This window comes from Panulirus ornatus, chromosome 8, assembly GCF_036320965.1.
Source record: "Panulirus ornatus isolate Po-2019 chromosome 8, ASM3632096v1, whole genome shotgun sequence".
Taxonomy (NCBI): Eukaryota; Metazoa; Arthropoda; class Malacostraca; order Decapoda; family Palinuridae; genus Panulirus; species Panulirus ornatus.
In genome coordinates this window covers 29,830,443-29,849,186 of record NC_092231.1, presented here as the reverse complement: position 1 = coordinate 29,849,186, position 18,744 = coordinate 29,830,443, and the positions used below count along the sequence as shown (strand labels likewise).

Here is an 18,744-nt window from a genome sequence, read left to right as displayed (position 1 = left end):
GGCAGCTGTGAGTGTGTGTGTGTGATTACTATTTCCTATTTGTGATTCCTATTAGTGTGTTACAAGTGAAAGTTTTAAACTTGTGTTGACACATCTCTTAATCTTGTATATATGAACCATGTCTTTACTCCTATGTATGTATGCACACAGACACACATATAAGAACAAGGCATGATGCATACATGCACGGTTAAGAGATGGCACAACACAAATGTAAAACTCTTTCTCTTCAACAAACCAATAGCACTCACAAATAGTAACCACTTAAGAGACACTGAGCATCAGTGTCTTGTAATTCATATGGACATAACATAACTACATAGAAACATAACTACAAAGATCATTATTGAACTGAAATGAATTACAACTCTGTCAGTGATATGGGTTAGGAGAATTCACTGCTTTGAAGTGCATTCTTAAGGACATTCTCAATTCATTCTTTTAATTGAGGGGATAACCTCTTAACTTAAACTGGTGGTGAATCCTCAAGGTAAATGGTATTAACAGATTAACAAAGATGAAGAAAAATAGGGTGATTAATGAGGGTGGTTAAAACACTTAAGAGAAAAGAAAATACAAATATGTACAATAAATACAAAAATGGCTAAACTTGCCTGATTCCCTCTTAATGATCTCGTGTGTGGAACAGGCATATTAGCGTCGTTGTGGAATGGTTTTTTGGGTATATCTACATCTGAATCGTCATCATCATCTGGATCAATCTTCAACATAAGTGCTTTAAACTGTGAAAGAAAAATACAAGTATCAAAGCAGCAACTATGCTTAGAGTAATCAAGTGCAAGAAAATATCAATGCAGATAAAGGTGTAAATCAAAACATAAAAAAAAAATGAAACACATGAAAGTATCAATGATGACATAACACTAGTCTGGGACTGTGTGTATTCCCTGCTTGTTGTTGAAAGCAACTAAAAGGGGAGGGAGAAAAGGGGCTGGAAATTCTCCCTTCACTCTTTCAATTTTCCAAAAGAAGGAACAGAGAAGGGGGCCAAGTGAGGATATTCCCTCTAAGGATTAGTCCTCTGTTCTTGGCACTCCCTCGCTAATGCAGGAAATGGCAAATATGTATGGAAAAAAAAAGAAGATACATCCTAGATGTTTCATTGATACATCTCTTAAGCTGGCAAAGAAACCACTTTATAGAGTAGAACCTAAACTTCCACTTGACACTAAGAACCTTTTAGTTCTCCCCTTTAGTAATAATTTTACTTCACTTCCCATGATGCTTAAATCCTTTAATGTTTATGTTACCTTCAGCAAGAATACTACAAAGACTATGTTACCTTCAGCAAGAATACTACAAAGACTATCTTAATCAGGAACTCACTAGAAAGTTCTACAGGATGCATCTATAGAGTACCATGTAGAAAATGCAATAAGTTTTATGTTCCGCAGACTGGAGAGGATCTTTCTATTAGACATAAGCAACATAAATATAGGATGACAGGACAATGCCTTGATTAATCACTTCAAAGATTATGATCATTGTATTGTCTGGAGTAATGCCATCTCAGTTATTAACTCTAACTCCTGTGCCATGAGAAATATCACTGAATCTTATATTATCAAATACACAAAGAACTGAAAAGTTAATATCAACGAGGTCTCTCTATACAAATTGGATAGTCTTATTGATGAAAATTTTTTTGAATGGTTCTCCTTCTTGTCCACATAATGAATTCATGATACGCATGTTGCCAAGCGTGAATGCACCCGACCTTCATTCAGGTAGTCACTTGTTTACTAGATGGCATCTTAGATACGTCTCTTCGTTGTACATCAACTGACTGTTTTAGTTCCTTCTTGCATCTCCCGTGAAAATGTGATTATTACATAAAAGTGCATTTGGGAACTTAACATGCTCCATTTTCCCGTGGAAATCCTTCCCTCCCATTTTTCAATTTTCCAAAATAAGAAAAAGAGAAGGGGGCCACAAGTGAGGTTATTTCCTCTGAGGCTCAGTCCTCTATACTTAACGCTATCTCTCTAATGCGGGAAATGGCAAGTATGTATAAAAAAATATTATTATTACAATCATTATTTACATTTATATTTATTATACTTTGTCGCTGTCTCCCACGTTTGCAAGGCAGCACAACGAAACTGACGAAAGACTGGCCCAGCCCACCAACATACACATGCATATACATAAACGCCAACACACGCACATATACATACGTAAAAATTTCAACGTATACATATACATACATTTATTTATTAATTATACTTTGTCGCTGTCTCCCGCGTTAGCGAGGTAGCACAAGGAAACATACGAAAGAATGGCCTAACCCACCCACTTACACATATATATACATATATGTCCACACACGCACATATACATACCTATACATATTTTTTTTTTTTTGCTTTGCCGCTGTCTCCCGCGTTTGCGAGGTAGCGCAAGGAAACAGACGAAAGAAATGGCCCAACCCACCCCCATACACATGTATATACATACACGTCCACACACGCAAATATACATACCTACACAGCTTTCCATGGTTTACCCCAGACGCTTCACATGCCTTGATTCAATCCACTGACAGCACGTCAACCCCGGTATACCACATCGCTCCAATTCACTCTATTCCTTGCCCTCCTTTCACCCTCCTGCATGTTCAGGCCCCGATCACACAAAATCTTTTTCACTCCATCTTTCCACCTCCAATTTGGTCTCCCCCTTCTCCTCGTTCCCTCCACCTACGACACATATATCCTCTTGGTCAATCTTTCCTCACTCATTCTCTCCATGTGACCAAACCATTTCAAAACACCCTCTTCTGCTCTCTCAACCACGCTCTTTTTATTTCCACACATCTCTCTTACCCTTACGTTACTTACTCGATCAAACCACCTCACACCACACATTGTCCTCAAACATCTCATTTCCAGCACATCCATCCTCCTGCGCACAACTCTATCCATAGCCCACGCCTCGCAACCATACAACATTGTTGGAACCACTATTCCTTCAAACATACCCATTTTTGCTTTCCGAGATAATGTTCTCGACTTCCACACATTCTTCAAGGCTCCCAGAATTTTCACCCCCTCCCCCACCCTATGATCCACTTCCGCTTCCATGGTTCCATCCACTGCCAGATCCACTCCCAGATATCTAAAACACTTCACTTCCTCCAGTTTTTCTCCATTCAAACTCACCTCCCAATTGAATTGACCCTCAACCCTACTGTACCTAATAACCTTGCTCTTATTCACATTTACTCTTAACTTTCTTCTTTCACACACTTTACCAAACTCAGTCACCAGCTTCTGCAGTTTCTCACATGAATCAGCCACCAGCGCTGTATCATCAGCGAACAACAACTGACTCACTTCCCAAGCTCTCTCATCCCCAACAGACTTCATACTTGCCCCTCTTTCCAAAACTCTTGCATTCACCTCCCTAACAACCCCATCCATAAACAAATTAAACAACCATGGAGACATCACACACCCCTGCCGCAAACCTACATTCACTGAGAACCAATCACTTTCCTCTCTTCCTACACGTACACATGCCTTACATCCTCGATAAAAACTTTTCACTGCTTCTAACAACTTGCCTCCCACACCATATATTCTTAATACCTTCCACAGAGCATCTCTATCAACTCTATCATATGCCTTCTCCAGATCCATAAATGCTACATACAAATCCATTTGCTTTTCTAAGTATTTCTCACATACATTCTTCAAAGCAAACACCTGATCCACACATCCTCTACCACTTCTGAAACCACACTGCTCTTCCCCAATCTGATGCTCTGTACATGCCTTCACCCTCTCAATCAATACCCTCCCATATAATTTGCCAGGAATACTCAACAAACTTATACCTCTGTAATTTGAGCACTCACTCTTATCCCCTTTGCCTTTGTACAATGGCACTATGCACGCATTCCGCCAATCCTCAGGCACCTTACCATGAGTCATACACACATTAAATAACCTTACCAACCAGTCAACAATACAGTCACCCCCTTTTTTAATAAATTCCACTGCAATACCATCCAAACCTGCTGCCTTGCCAGCTTTCATCTTCCGCAAAGCTTTTACTACCTCTTCTCTGTTTACCAACTCATTTTCCCTAACCCTCGCACTTTGCACACCACCTCGACCAAAACACCCTATATCTGCCACTCTATCATCAAACACATTCAACAAACCTTCAAAATACTCACTCCATCTCCTTCTCACATCACCACTACTTGTTATCACCTCCCAATATATATATATATTTTCTTTCAAACTATTCGCCATTTCCCGCATTAGCGAGGTAGCGTTAAGAACAGAGGACTGGGCCTTGAGGAAATACCCTCACCTGGCCCAATTCTCTGTTCCTTCTTTTGGAAAATTAAAAAAAAAAACGAGAGGGGAGGATTTCCAGCCCCCCGCTCCCTCCCCTTTTAGTCGCCTTCTACGACACGCAGGGAATACGTGGGAAGTATTCTTTCTCCCCTATCCCCAGGGATAATATATATATATATATATATATATATATATATATATATATATATATATATATATATATATATATATATATATACACACACAGACATATATACACATATACATAATTCATACTGTCTGCCCTTATTCATTCCCATCGCCACCACGCCACACATGAAATAACAACCACCTCCCCCCCATGTGCGCGAGGTAGAGCTTCGGAAAGAGAACAAAGCCCACATTTGTTCACACAGTCTCTAGCTGTCATATATAATGCACTGAAACCACAGCTCCCTTTCCACATCCACGTCCCACAGAACTTTCCATGGTTTACCCTAGACGCTTTACATGCCCTGGTTCAATCCATTGACAGCATGTCGACCCCGGTATACCACATCGTTCCAATTCACTCTATTCCTTGCATGCCTTTCACCCTCCTGCATGTTCAGGCCCCGATCACTCAAAGTCTTTTTCACTCCATCTTTCCACCTCTAATTTGGTCTCCCACTTCTCGTTCCCTCCACCTCTGACATATATCTTTGTCAATCTTTCCTTACTCATTCTCTCCATGTGACCAAACAATTTCAAAACATATACATATATACACATGTACATAATTCATACTGTCTGCCCTTATTCATTCCCATCGCCACCCCACCACACATGAAATAACAACCCCCTCCCCCCATGTGCGCGAGGTAGTGTTTCGAAAAGACAACAAAGGCCACATTCGTTCACACAGTCTCTAGCTGTCATATATAATGCACTGAAACCACAGCTCCCTTTCCACATCCACATCCCACAAGAACTTTCCATGGTTTACCCTAGAAGCTTCACATACCCTGGTTCAATCCACTGGCAGCATGTCGACCCTGGTATACCACATCGTTCCAATTCACTCTATTCCTTGCAAGCCTTTCACCCTCCTGCATGTTCAGGCCCCGATCACTCAAAATCTTTTTCACTCCATCTTTCCACCTCCAATTTGGTCTCCCACTTCTCGTTCCATCCACCTCTGACATATATACATCCTCTTTGTCAATCTTTCCTTACTCATTCTCTCCATGTGACCAAACAATTTCAAAACACCCTCTTCTGCTCTCTCAACCACACTCTTTTTATTACCACACATCCCTCTTACCCTTTCATTACTTACTCGATCTAACCACCTCACAACACATATTGTCCTAAAACATCTCATTTCCAGCACATCCACCCTCCTCCGCACAACTCTATCTATAGCCCACGCCTTGCAACCATATATCATTGTTGGAACCACTATTCCTTCAAACATACCCTGTTTTGCTTTCCAAGATAATGTTCTCGACTTCCACACATTCTTGAATGCTCCCAGAACTTTCGCGCCCTCCCCAACCCTATGATTCACTTCTGCTTCCATGGTTCCATCCGCTGCCAAATCCACTTCCAGATATCTAAAACGCTTCACTTCCTCCAGTTTTTCTCCATTCAAACATACCTTCCAACTGACTTGTCCCTCAACCCTACTGTACCTAATAACCTTGCTCTTATTCACATTTACTCTCAGCTTTCTTCTTTCACACTCTTTACCAAACTCAGTCACCAGCTTCTGCAGTTTCTCATACGAATCAGCCACCAGCTCTGTTATCATCAGCAAACAACAACTGACTCACTTCCCAAGCCCTCCCATCCACAACAGACTGCATACTTGCCCCTCTTTCCAAAACTCTTGCATTCACCTCCCTAACAACCCCATCCATAAACAAATTAAAGAACCATAAAGACATCACGCACCCCTGCTGCAAACCAACATTCAACGAGAACCAATCACTTTCCTCTCTTCCTACACATACACATGCCTTATATCCTCGATAAAAACTTTTCACTGCTTCTAACAACTTGCCTACCACACCATATATTCTTAATACCTTCCACACAGCATCTCTATCAACTCTATCATATGCCTTCTCCAGATCCACAAATCCTACATACAAATCCATTTGCTTTTCTATGTATTTCTCACATGCATTCTTCAAAGCAAACACCTGATCCACTCACCTTCTACCACTTCTGAAACCACACTGCTCTTCCCCAATCTCATGCTCTTCACCCCTCTCAATCAATACCCTCCCATATAATTTACCAGGAATACTCAACAAACTTATCCCTCTGTAATTTGAGCACTCACTTTTATCCCCTTTGCCTTTGTACAATGGCTCTATGCACGCATTCCGCCAATTCTCAGGCACCTCACCATGAATCATACACACATTAAATAACCTTACCAACCAGTCAACAATACAGTCACCCCCTTTTTTAATAAATTCCACTGCAATACCATCCAAACCTGCTGCCTTGCCAGCTTTCATCTTCCGCAAAGCTTTTACTACCTCTTCTCTGTTTACCAACTCATTTTCCCTAACCCTCGCACTTTGCACACCACCTCGACCAAAACACCCTATATCTGCCACTCTATCATCAAACACATTCAACAAACCTTCAAAATACTCACTCCATCTCCTTCTCACATCACCACTACTTGTTATCACCTCCCAATATATATATATATTTTCTTTCAAACTATTCGCCATTTCCCGCATTAGCGAGGTAGCGTTAAGAACAGAGGACTGGGCCTTGAGGAAATACCCTCACCTGGCCCAATTCTCTGTTCCTTCTTTTGGAAAATTAAAAAAAAAAACGAGAGGGGAGGATTTCCAGCCCCCCGCTCCCTCCCCTTTTAGTCGCCTTCTACGACACGCAGGGAATACGTGGGAAGTATTCTTTCTCCCCTATCCCCAGGGATAATATATATATATATATATATATATATATATATATATATATATATATATATATATATATATATATATATATATATACACACACAGACATATATACACATATACATAATTCATACTGTCTGCCCTTATTCATTCCCATCGCCACCACGCCACACATGAAATAACAACCACCTCCCCCCCATGTGCGCGAGGTAGAGCTTCGGAAAGAGAACAAAGCCCACATTTGTTCACACAGTCTCTAGCTGTCATATATAATGCACTGAAACCACAGCTCCCTTTCCACATCCACGTCCCACAGAACTTTCCATGGTTTACCCTAGACGCTTTACATGCCCTGGTTCAATCCATTGACAGCATGTCGACCCCGGTATACCACATCGTTCCAATTCACTCTATTCCTTGCATGCCTTTCACCCTCCTGCATGTTCAGGCCCCGATCACTCAAAGTCTTTTTCACTCCATCTTTCCACCTCTAATTTGGTCTCCCACTTCTCGTTCCCTCCACCTCTGACATATATCTTTGTCAATCTTTCCTTACTCATTCTCTCCATGTGACCAAACAATTTCAAAACATATACATATATACACATGTACATAATTCATACTGTCTGCCCTTATTCATTCCCATCGCCACCCCACCACACATGAAATAACAACCCCCTCCCCCCATGTGCGCGAGGTAGTGTTTCGAAAAGACAACAAAGGCCACATTCGTTCACACAGTCTCTAGCTGTCATATATAATGCACTGAAACCACAGCTCCCTTTCCACATCCACATCCCACAAGAACTTTCCATGGTTTACCCTAGAAGCTTCACATACCCTGGTTCAATCCACTGGCAGCATGTCGACCCTGGTATACCACATCGTTCCAATTCACTCTATTCCTTGCAAGCCTTTCACCCTCCTGCATGTTCAGGCCCCGATCACTCAAAATCTTTTTCACTCCATCTTTCCACCTCCAATTTGGTCTCCCACTTCTCGTTCCATCCACCTCTGACATATATACATCCTCTTTGTCAATCTTTCCTTACTCATTCTCTCCATGTGACCAAACAATTTCAAAACACCCTCTTCTGCTCTCTCAACCACACTCTTTTTATTACCACACATCCCTCTTACCCTTTCATTACTTACTCGATCTAACCACCTCACAACACATATTGTCCTAAAACATCTCATTTCCAGCACATCCACCCTCCTCCGCACAACTCTATCTATAGCCCACGCCTTGCAACCATATATCATTGTTGGAACCACTATTCCTTCAAACATACCCTGTTTTGCTTTCCAAGATAATGTTCTCGACTTCCACACATTCTTGAATGCTCCCAGAACTTTCGCGCCCTCCCCAACCCTATGATTCACTTCTGCTTCCATGGTTCCATCCGCTGCCAAATCCACTTCCAGATATCTAAAACGCTTCACTTCCTCCAGTTTTTCTCCATTCAAACATACCTTCCAACTGACTTGTCCCTCAACCCTACTGTACCTAATAACCTTGCTCTTATTCACATTTACTCTCAGCTTTCTTCTTTCACACTCTTTACCAAACTCAGTCACCAGCTTCTGCAGTTTCTCATACGAATCAGCCACCAGCTCTGTTATCATCAGCAAACAACAACTGACTCACTTCCCAAGCCCTCCCATCCACAACAGACTGCATACTTGCCCCTCTTTCCAAAACTCTTGCATTCACCTCCCTAACAACCCCATCCATAAACAAATTAAAGAACCATAAAGACATCACGCACCCCTGCTGCAAACCAACATTCAACGAGAACCAATCACTTTCCTCTCTTCCTACACATACACATGCCTTATATCCTCGATAAAAACTTTTCACTGCTTCTAACAACTTGCCTACCACACCATATATTCTTAATACCTTCCACACAGCATCTCTATCAACTCTATCATATGCCTTCTCCAGATCCACAAATCCTACATACAAATCCATTTGCTTTTCTATGTATTTCTCACATGCATTCTTCAAAGCAAACACCTGATCCACTCACCTTCTACCACTTCTGAAACCACACTGCTCTTCCCCAATCTCATGCTCTTCACCCCTCTCAATCAATACCCTCCCATATAATTTACCAGGAATACTCAACAAACTTATCCCTCTGTAATTTGAGCACTCACTTTTATCCCCTTTGCCTTTGTACAATGGCTCTATGCACGCATTCCGCCAATTCTCAGGCACCTCACCATGAATCATACTACCTCTTCTCTGTTTACCAAATCATTCTCCCTAACCCTCTCACTTTGCATACCACCTCGACTAAAACACCCTATATCTGCCACTCTATCATCAAACACATTCAACAAACCTTCAAAATACTCACTCCATCTCCTTCTCACATCACCACTACTTGTTATCACCTCCCCATTAACCCCCTACACATATACATACACAGACATATACATACATGCTACCTTCATCTATTCCCACTGCCACACAAGTTTGTTGAATATTCCTGGGAAATTATATGGGCGGATGGAGGCATGTGCAAGCACCACACTGGGGAAGAGCAGTGTAGTTTCAGAAGTGGTAGAGGATGTGTGGATCAGGTGTTTGGTTTGTTGAGTATTCCTGGGAAATTATATGGGAGGGTGAAGTCATGTCCAGAGCATCAGACTGGGGAAGAGCAGTGTGGTTTCCTAAGTGGTAGAGGATGTGTGGGTCAGGTGTTTGCTTTGAAGAATGTATGTGAGAAATACTTAGAAATTCAAATGGATTTGTATGTGGCATTTACGGATCTGGAGAAGGAATAAGATATAGTTGACAGAAATGCTTTGTGGAAAGTATTAAGAGTATATGGTGTGGGAGGCAAGTTGACAGAAGCAGTGAAAAGTTTTTATCAAGGATGTGAGGCACGAGTACGAGTAGGAAAAGAAGAAGTGGTTAGTTCTCAGTGAATGTCGGTTTGCCGCAGGGGTATGTGATGTCTCCATGATTGTTTATTTTGTTTATGGATGGGGTTGTTATGGAGGTGACATGCAAAAGTTTTGGAGAGAGGGGCAAATATGCAGTCTGTTGTGGATGAAAGGGCTTGGGAAGTGAGTCATTTGTTGTTCAATGACGATACAGTGGTGATGGCTGATTTGGGTGAGAAACTGCAGAAGCTGGTGACTGACTTTGGTAAAGTGTGTGAAAGAAGAAAGCTGAGAGTAAATGCTAATAAGAGCAAGGTTATTAGGTACAGTAGGGCTGAGGGACAAGTCAATTGGGAGGTAAGTTTGAATAGAGAAAAACTGGAGAAGTGAAGTGTTTTAGATATCTTGGAGTGAATTTAACAGTGGATGGAACCATGGAAGTAGAAGAGAGTCAAAGGGTGGGGGAGGGGCGAAGGTTCTGGGAGTGTTGAAGAATGTGTGGAAGGCGAGAACATTATCTTGGTAAGCAAAAATGGGTATGTTTGAAGGAATATTGGTTCCAACAATGTTATATGGCTACCAGGCGTGGGCTATAGATAAGGTTGTGCAGAGGAGGGTGGATGTGTTAAAAATGAGATCTTTGAGGACAATATGTGGTGTGATGTGGATCGATTGAGTAAGTAATGAAAGGGTAAGAGAGATGTGTGGTAATAAAAAGAATGTGGTTGAGAGAGCAGAAGAGGGTGTTTTGAAATGATTTGGTCACATAGAGATGAGTGAGGAAAGACTGACAAAGAGGATATATGTGTCAGAGGTGGAGGGAACGAGGAGAAGTGGGAGACCAAATTGGAGTGGAAGGATGGAGTGAAAAAGATTTTGAGTGATCGGGGCCTGAACATGCAGGAGGGTGAAAGGTATGCAAGGAATAGAGTGAACTGGAATGATGTCTTATACAGGGGTCGACGTGCTGTCAATGGATTGAACCAGGGCATGTGAATCGTCTGGGGTAAACCATGGAAAGTTCTGTGGGGCTTGGATGTAAAAAGGGAGCTGTGGTTTCAGTGCATTATGCATGACAGCTAGAGCTAGAGTGTCAATTAATGTGGCCTTTGTTGTCTTTTCCTAGAGCTACCTTGCATGCGTATGGGGGAAGGGGGTTGTCATTTCATGTGTGGTGTGGTGGCGACAGGAATGAATAAAGGCAGCAAGTATGAATCATGTATATGTGTATATAGGTAAATGTCTGTGTATGTATATATAGGTATACATTGGAATGTTATCCCTGAGGATAGGGGAGAAAGAATACTTCCCACATATTCCCTGCATGTCGTAGAAGGCGACTAAAAGGGAAGTGAGCGGGGGGGCTGGAAATCCTCCCCTCTCGTTTTTAGTTTTACTAAAGAAGGAACAGAGGAGTGGGCCAAGTGAGGATATTCCCTCAAAGGCTAAGTCCTCTGTTCTTAACACTACCTCGCTAATGTGGGAAATGGCGAATATATACTTTTATTTTGCTTTGTTGCTGTCTCCCGCATTAGCGAGGTAGCGCAAGGAAACAGATGAAAGAATGGCCCAACCCACTCACATACACATGTATATACATACACATCCACACACGCAATATATACATACCTATACATTTCAAGGTATACATATATATACACACACAGACATATACGTATATACACATGTACATAATTCATACTGTCTGCCTTTATTCATTCCCATCGCTGCCCCACCACACATGAAAATAGCCACCCCCTCCCCCCAAATGTGTGCAAGGTATTGCTAGGAACAGACATCAAAGGCCAGTTTCATTCACACTCAGTCTCTAGTTGTCGTGTAATAATGCACCGAAACCACAGCTCCCTTTCCACATCCAGGCCCCACAGAACTTTCCATCGTTTACCCCAGACGCTTCACATGCCCTGGTTCAATCCATTGACAGCACGTTGACCCCGGTATACCACATCGTTCCAATTCACTTTATTCCTTGCACACCTTTCACCCTACTGCATGTTCAGGCCCCGATCACTCAAAATCTTTTTCACTCCATCTTTCCACCGCCAATTTGGTCTCCCACTTCTCCTCGTTCCCTCCACCTCTGACACATATATCCTCTTGGTCAGTCTTTCCTCACTCATTCTCTCCATGTGGCCAAACCATTTCAACACACCCTCTTCTGCTCTCTCAACCACGCTCTTTTTATTACCACACATCTCTCTTACCCTATAATTACTTACTCGATCAACCCACCTCACACCACATATTGTCTTCAAACATCTCATTTTCAGCACATCCACCCTACTCCATACAACTCTATCCATAGCCCACGCCTCGCAACCATATAACATTGTTGGAACCACTATTCCTTCAAACATACCCAGTTTTGCTTTACGAGATAATGTTCTCGACTTCCACACATTCTTCAACGCTCCCAGAACTTTCACCCCCTCCCCCATCCTATGATTCACTTCCGCTTCCATGGTTCCATCTGCTACCAAATCCACACCCAGATATCTAAAACACTTCACTTCCTCCAGTTTTTTTCCATTCAAACTTACCTCCCAATTGACTTGTCCCTCAACCCTATTGTACCTAATAACCTTGCTCTTATTCACATTTACTCTCAGCTTCCTTCTTTCACACACTTTACCAAACTCAGTCGCCAGCCTCTGCACTATCTCACACGAATCAGCCACCAGCGCTGTATCATCAGCGAACAACAACTGACTCACTTCCCAAGCTCTCTCATCCACAACAGACTGCATACTTACCCCTCTCTCCAAACTCTTGCATTCACCTCCCTAACAACCCCATCCATAAACAAATTAAACAACCATGGAGACATCACACACCCCTGCCGCAAACCTACATTCACTGAGAACCAATCACTTTCCTCTCTTCCTAATACGCATGCCTTACATCCTCGATAGAAACATTCCACTGCTTCAAACAACTTGCCTCCCACACCATATATTCTTAATACCTTCCACAGAGCATCTCTATCAACTCTATCATATGCCTTTTCTAGATCCATAAATGCTACATACAAATCCATTTGCTTTTCTAAGTATTTCTCACATACATTCTTCAAAGCAAACACCTGATCCACACATCCTCTACCACATCTGAAACCACACTGCTCTTCCCTAATCTGATGCTCTGTACGTGCCCTCACCCTCTCAATCAATACCCTCCCGTATAATTTACCAGGAATACTCAACAAACTTATACCTCTGTAATTTGAGCACTCAATTTTATCCCCTTTGCCTTTGTACAATGGCACTATGCAAGCATTCTGCCAATTCTCAGACACCTCACCATGAGTCATACATACATTAAATAACCTTACCAACCAGCCGACAATACAGTCACCCCCTTTTTTAGCAAATTCCACTGCAATACCATCCAAACACGCTGCCTTGCCGGCTTTCATCTTCCGCAAAGCTTTTCCTACCTCTTCTCTGTTTACCAAATCATTTTCCCTAACACTCTCACTTTGCATACCACCTTGACCATAACACCCTATATCTGCCACTCTATCATCAAACACATTCAACAAACCTTCAAAATACTCCCTCCATCTCCTTCTCACATCACCACTACTTGTTATCACCTCCCCACTTGCCCCCTTCACTGAAGTTCCCATTTGCTCCCTTGTTTTACGCACTTTATTTACCTCAATACTCTCTCATCCTAACTCTCATTTGCCCTCTTTTTCACCTCTTGCACCTTTCACTTGACATCCTGCCTCATACTTTTATACATCTCCCACTCATTTGCATTATTTTCCTGCAAAAATTGTCCAAATGCCTCACTCTTCTCTTTCACTATTAATCTTACTTCTTCATCACACCACTCACTACCCTTTCTAATCTGCCCACCTCCCATGCTTCTCATGCCACAAGCATCTTTTGCGCAAGCCTTCACTGTTTCCCTAAATACATCCCATTCCTTCCCCACTCCCCTTACATCCTTTGTTCTCATCTTTTTCCATGCTGTACTCAGTCTGTCCTGGTACTTCCTCACACAAGTCTCCTTCCCAAGTTCACTTACTCTCACCACTCTTTTCACCCCAACATTCTCTCTTGCTTTCTGAAAACCTCTACAAATCTTTACCTTAGCCTCCACAAGATAATGATCAGACATCCTTCCAGCTGCACCTCTCAGCACATTAACATCCAAAAGTCTCTCTTTCGCATGCCTATCAATTAACACATAATCCAATAACGCTCTCTGGCCATCTCTCCTACTTACATACGTATACTTATGTATATCTTTCTTTTTAAACCAGGTATTCCCAATCACCAGTCCTTTTTCACCACATAAATCTACAAGCTCTCCACCATTTCCATTTATAACACTGAACAACCCATGTACACCAATTATTCCCTCAACTGCCACATTACTCACCTTTGCATTCAAATCACTCATCACTATAACCTGGTCTCGTGCATCAAAACTACTAACATACTCATTCAGCTGCTCCCAAAACACTTGCCTCTCATGATCTTTCTTCTCATGCCCAGGTGCATATGCACCAATAATCACCCATTTCTTTCCATCCACTTTCAGTTTTACCCATATCAATCTCGAGTTTACTTTCTTACACTCTATCACATACTCCCGCCACTCCTGTTTCGGGAGTAGTGCTGCTCCTTCCCTTGCTCTTGTCCTCTCACTAACCCCTGACTTTACTCCCAAGACATTCCCAAACCACTCTTCCCCTTTACCCTTGAGCTTTGTTTCACTCAGAGCCAAAATATCCAGGTTCCTTTCCTCAAACATACTACCTATCTCTCCTTTTTTCTCATCTTGGTTACATCCACATACATTTAAGACTCTCCAATCTGAGCGTTCGAGGAGGATGAGCACTCCCCGCGTGACTCCTTCTTCTGTTTCCCCTTTTAAAAAATTAAAATACAAGGAGGGGAAGGTTTCCAGCCCCCCACTCCCATCCCCTTTAGTCGCCTTCTACGACACGTGAGGAATGCATGGGAAGTATTCTTTCTCCCCTATCCCCAGGGATAATAAATAAATAAATTTTTTTTTTTTTTTTGCTTTGTCGCTGTCTCCCGCGTTTGCGAGGTAGCGCAAGGAAACAGACGAAAGAAATGGCCCAACCTACCCCCATACACATGTATATACATACGTCCACACACGCAAATATACATACCTACACAGCTTTCCATGGTTTAACCCAGACGCTTCACGCCTTGATTCAATCCACTAACAGCACGTCAACCCCGGTATACCACATCGATCCAATTCACTCTATTCCTTGCCCTCCTTTCACCCTCCTGCATGTTCAGGCCCCGATCACACAAAATCTTTTTCACTCCATCTTTCCACCTCCAATTTGGTCTCCCTCTTCTCCTCGTTCCCTCCACCTCCGACACATATATCCTCTTGGTCAATCTTTCCTCACTCATTCTCTCCATGTGCCCGAACCATTTCAAAACACCCTCTTCTGCTCTCTCAACCACACTCTTTTTATTTCCACACATCTCTCTTACCCTTACGTTACTTACTCGATCAAACCACCTCACACCACACATTGTCCTCAAACATCTCATTTCCAGCACATCCATCCTCCTGCGCACAACTCTATCCATAGCCCACGCCTCGCAACCATACAACATTGTTGGAACCACTATTCCCTTCAAACATACCCATTTTTGCTTTCCGAGATAATGTTCTCGACTTCCCCACATTCTTCAAGGCTCCAAGAATTTTCGCCGCCTCCCCTACCCTATGATCCACTTCCGCTTCCATGGTTCCATCCGCTGCCAGATCCACTCCCAGATATCTAAAACACTTCACTTCCTCCAGTTTTTCTCCATTCAAACTCACCTCCCAATTGACTTGACCCTCAACCCTACTGTACCTAATAACCTTGCTCTTATTCACATTTACTCTTAACTTTCTTCTTTCACACACTTTACCAAACTCAGTCACCAGCTTCTGCAGTTTCTCACATGAATCAGCCACCAGCGCTGTATCATCAGCGAACAAAAACTGACTCACTTCCCAAGCTCTCTCATCCCCAACAGACTTCATACTTGCCCCTCTTTCCAAAACTCTTGCATTCACCTCCCTAACCACCCCATCCATAAACAAATTAAACAACCATGGAGACATCACACACCCCTGCCGCAAACCTACATTCACTGAGAACCAATCACTTTCCTCTCTTCCTACACGTACACATGCCTTACATCCTCGATAAAAACTTTTCACTGCTTCTAACAACTTGCCTCCCACACCATATATTCTTAATACCTTCCACAGAGCATCTCTATCAACTCTATCATATGCCTTCTCCAGATCCATAAATGCTACATACAAATCCATTTGCTTTTCTAAGTATTTCTCACATACATTCTTCAAAGCAAACACCTGATCCACACATCCTCTACCACTTCTGAAACCACACTGCTCTTCCCCAATCTGATGCTCTGTACATGCCTTCGCCCTCTCAATCAATATCCTCCCATAAAATTTACCAGGAATACTCAACAAACTTATACCTCTGTAATTTGAGCACTCACTCTTATCCCCTTTGCCTTTGTACAATGGCACTATGCACGCATTCCGCCAATCCTCAGGCACCTCACCATGAGTCATACATACATTAAATAACCTTACCAACCAGTCAACAATAAAGTCACCCCCTTTTTTAATAAATTCCACTGCAATACCATCCAAACCTGCTGCCTTGCCGGCTTTCATCTTCCGCAAAGCTTTTACTACCTCTTCTCTGTTTACCAAATCATTTTCCCTAACCCTCTCACTTTGCACACCACCTCGACCAAAACACCCTATATCTGCCACTCTATCATCAAACACATTCAACAAACCTTCAAAATACTCCCTCCATCTCCTTCTCACATCACCACTTTATCACCTCCCCACTTGCGCCCTTCACTGAAGTTCCCATTTGCTCCCTTGTCTTACGCACTTTATTTACCTCCTTCCAGAACATCTTTTTATTCTCCCTAAAATTTAATGATACTCTCTCACCCCAACTCTCATTTGCCCTTTTTTTCACCTCTTGCACCTTTCTCTTGACCTCCTGTCTCTTTCTTTTATACATCTCCCACTAAATTTCATTTTTTCCCTGCAAAAATCGTCCAAATGCCTCTCTCTTCTCTTTCACTAATACTCTTACTTCTTCATCCCACCACTCACTACCCTTTCTAATCAACCCACCTCCCACTCTTCTCATGCCACAAGCATCTTTTGCGCAATCCATCACTGATTCCCTAAATACATCCCATTCCTCCCCCACTCCCCTTACTTCCATTGTTCTCACCTTTTTCCATTCTGTACTCAGTCTCTCCTGGTACTTCCTCACACAAGTCTCCTTCCCAAGCTCACTTACTCTCACTACCCTCTTCACCCCAACATTCACTCTTCTTTTCTGAAAACCCATACAAATCTTCACCTTCGGCCTCCACAAGATAATGATCAGACATCCCTCCAGTTGCACCTCTCAGCACATTAACATCCAAAAGTCTCTCTTTCGCACGCCTGTCAATTAACACGTAATCCAATAACGCTCTCTGGCCATCTCTCCTACTTACATAAGTATACTTATGTATATCTCGCTTTTTAAACCAGGTATTCCCAATCATCAGTCCTTTTTCAGCACATAAATCTACAAGCTCTTCACCATTTCCATTTACAACACTGAACACCCCATGTATACCAATTATTCCCTCAACTGCCACATTACTCACCTTTGCATTCAAATCACCCATCACTATAACCCGGTCTCGTGCATCAAAACCACTAACACACTCATTCAGCTGCTCCCAAAACACTTGCCTCTCATGATCTTTCTTCTCATGCCCAGGTGCATATGCACCAATAATCACCCATCTCTCTCCATCAACTTTCAGTTTTACCCATATTAATCGAGAATTTACTTTCTTACATTCTATCACATACTCCCACAACTCCTGTTTCAGCCTAAGCCAAGCACCCATTTTATCAAGAAACCTCTAAGGAAGGATGAATACCTGGGTTGATAACGGACAGACTTCATCAACTAGGCTTTGAACCTATTCACTTGACCCCAGGCAGCCTGTGAATGAGTCACTTTCCAAAACACTAACTGCAAAATCATGGACAAATCATGGACGTCTATCAGGTTCACTTCTGCCCATCTGGAAATTGTGCCAAGTCTTTTTGGACCTACATTTACTCAGTTTCTGATCCATTCGTTTCATTTTCTCTAGTATCACCAGTAAAGCTCCTTACTATGATTCCCTTTACTTCACTGGAGGTGTTTGATGTTATTACTACAAAGAGTAGTGAAGCTAGCACAGTTCTGTGTGACACCCCAGATAGGACACCTTTCCCCTGAGACATGGTTCAATCTGTTTTCAGTTTGAACTTTCTGTTAATCAGGAACTCTAATCCATCATCTTACCTCATCCTTAAAGCTTTGTTTCCCAGCACAAATACAGGTTTCATGGCCTTCACATATGTCACAATTCGTGATCATACAGTTTAGGTGTCCTTTTATCACTCTAAAAACCTGTTATTACTGTTAAGTCAAGCTAACTAGTCTGTACTGTTAAGGTATTGGCTTAGATCCTGCT

General features: G+C 42.3%; 1 protein-coding gene across 1 annotated transcript in view; it reads right to left on the bottom strand.

Moving 5' to 3' along the window:
• Nucleotides 1-428: 428 nt before the first annotated feature.
• LOC139749706 (nipped-B-like protein) overlaps nt 429-18,744 on the bottom strand; it is a 448,638-nt gene continuing 430,322 nt past the window's right edge. The window contains exon 19 of the mRNA XM_071663859.1: nt 429-743. Coding sequence (XP_071519960.1) covers nt 537-743 — 207 coding nt within the window. The 3' untranslated portion in view covers nt 429-536. The remainder of the gene's footprint in view (nt 744-18,744) is intronic.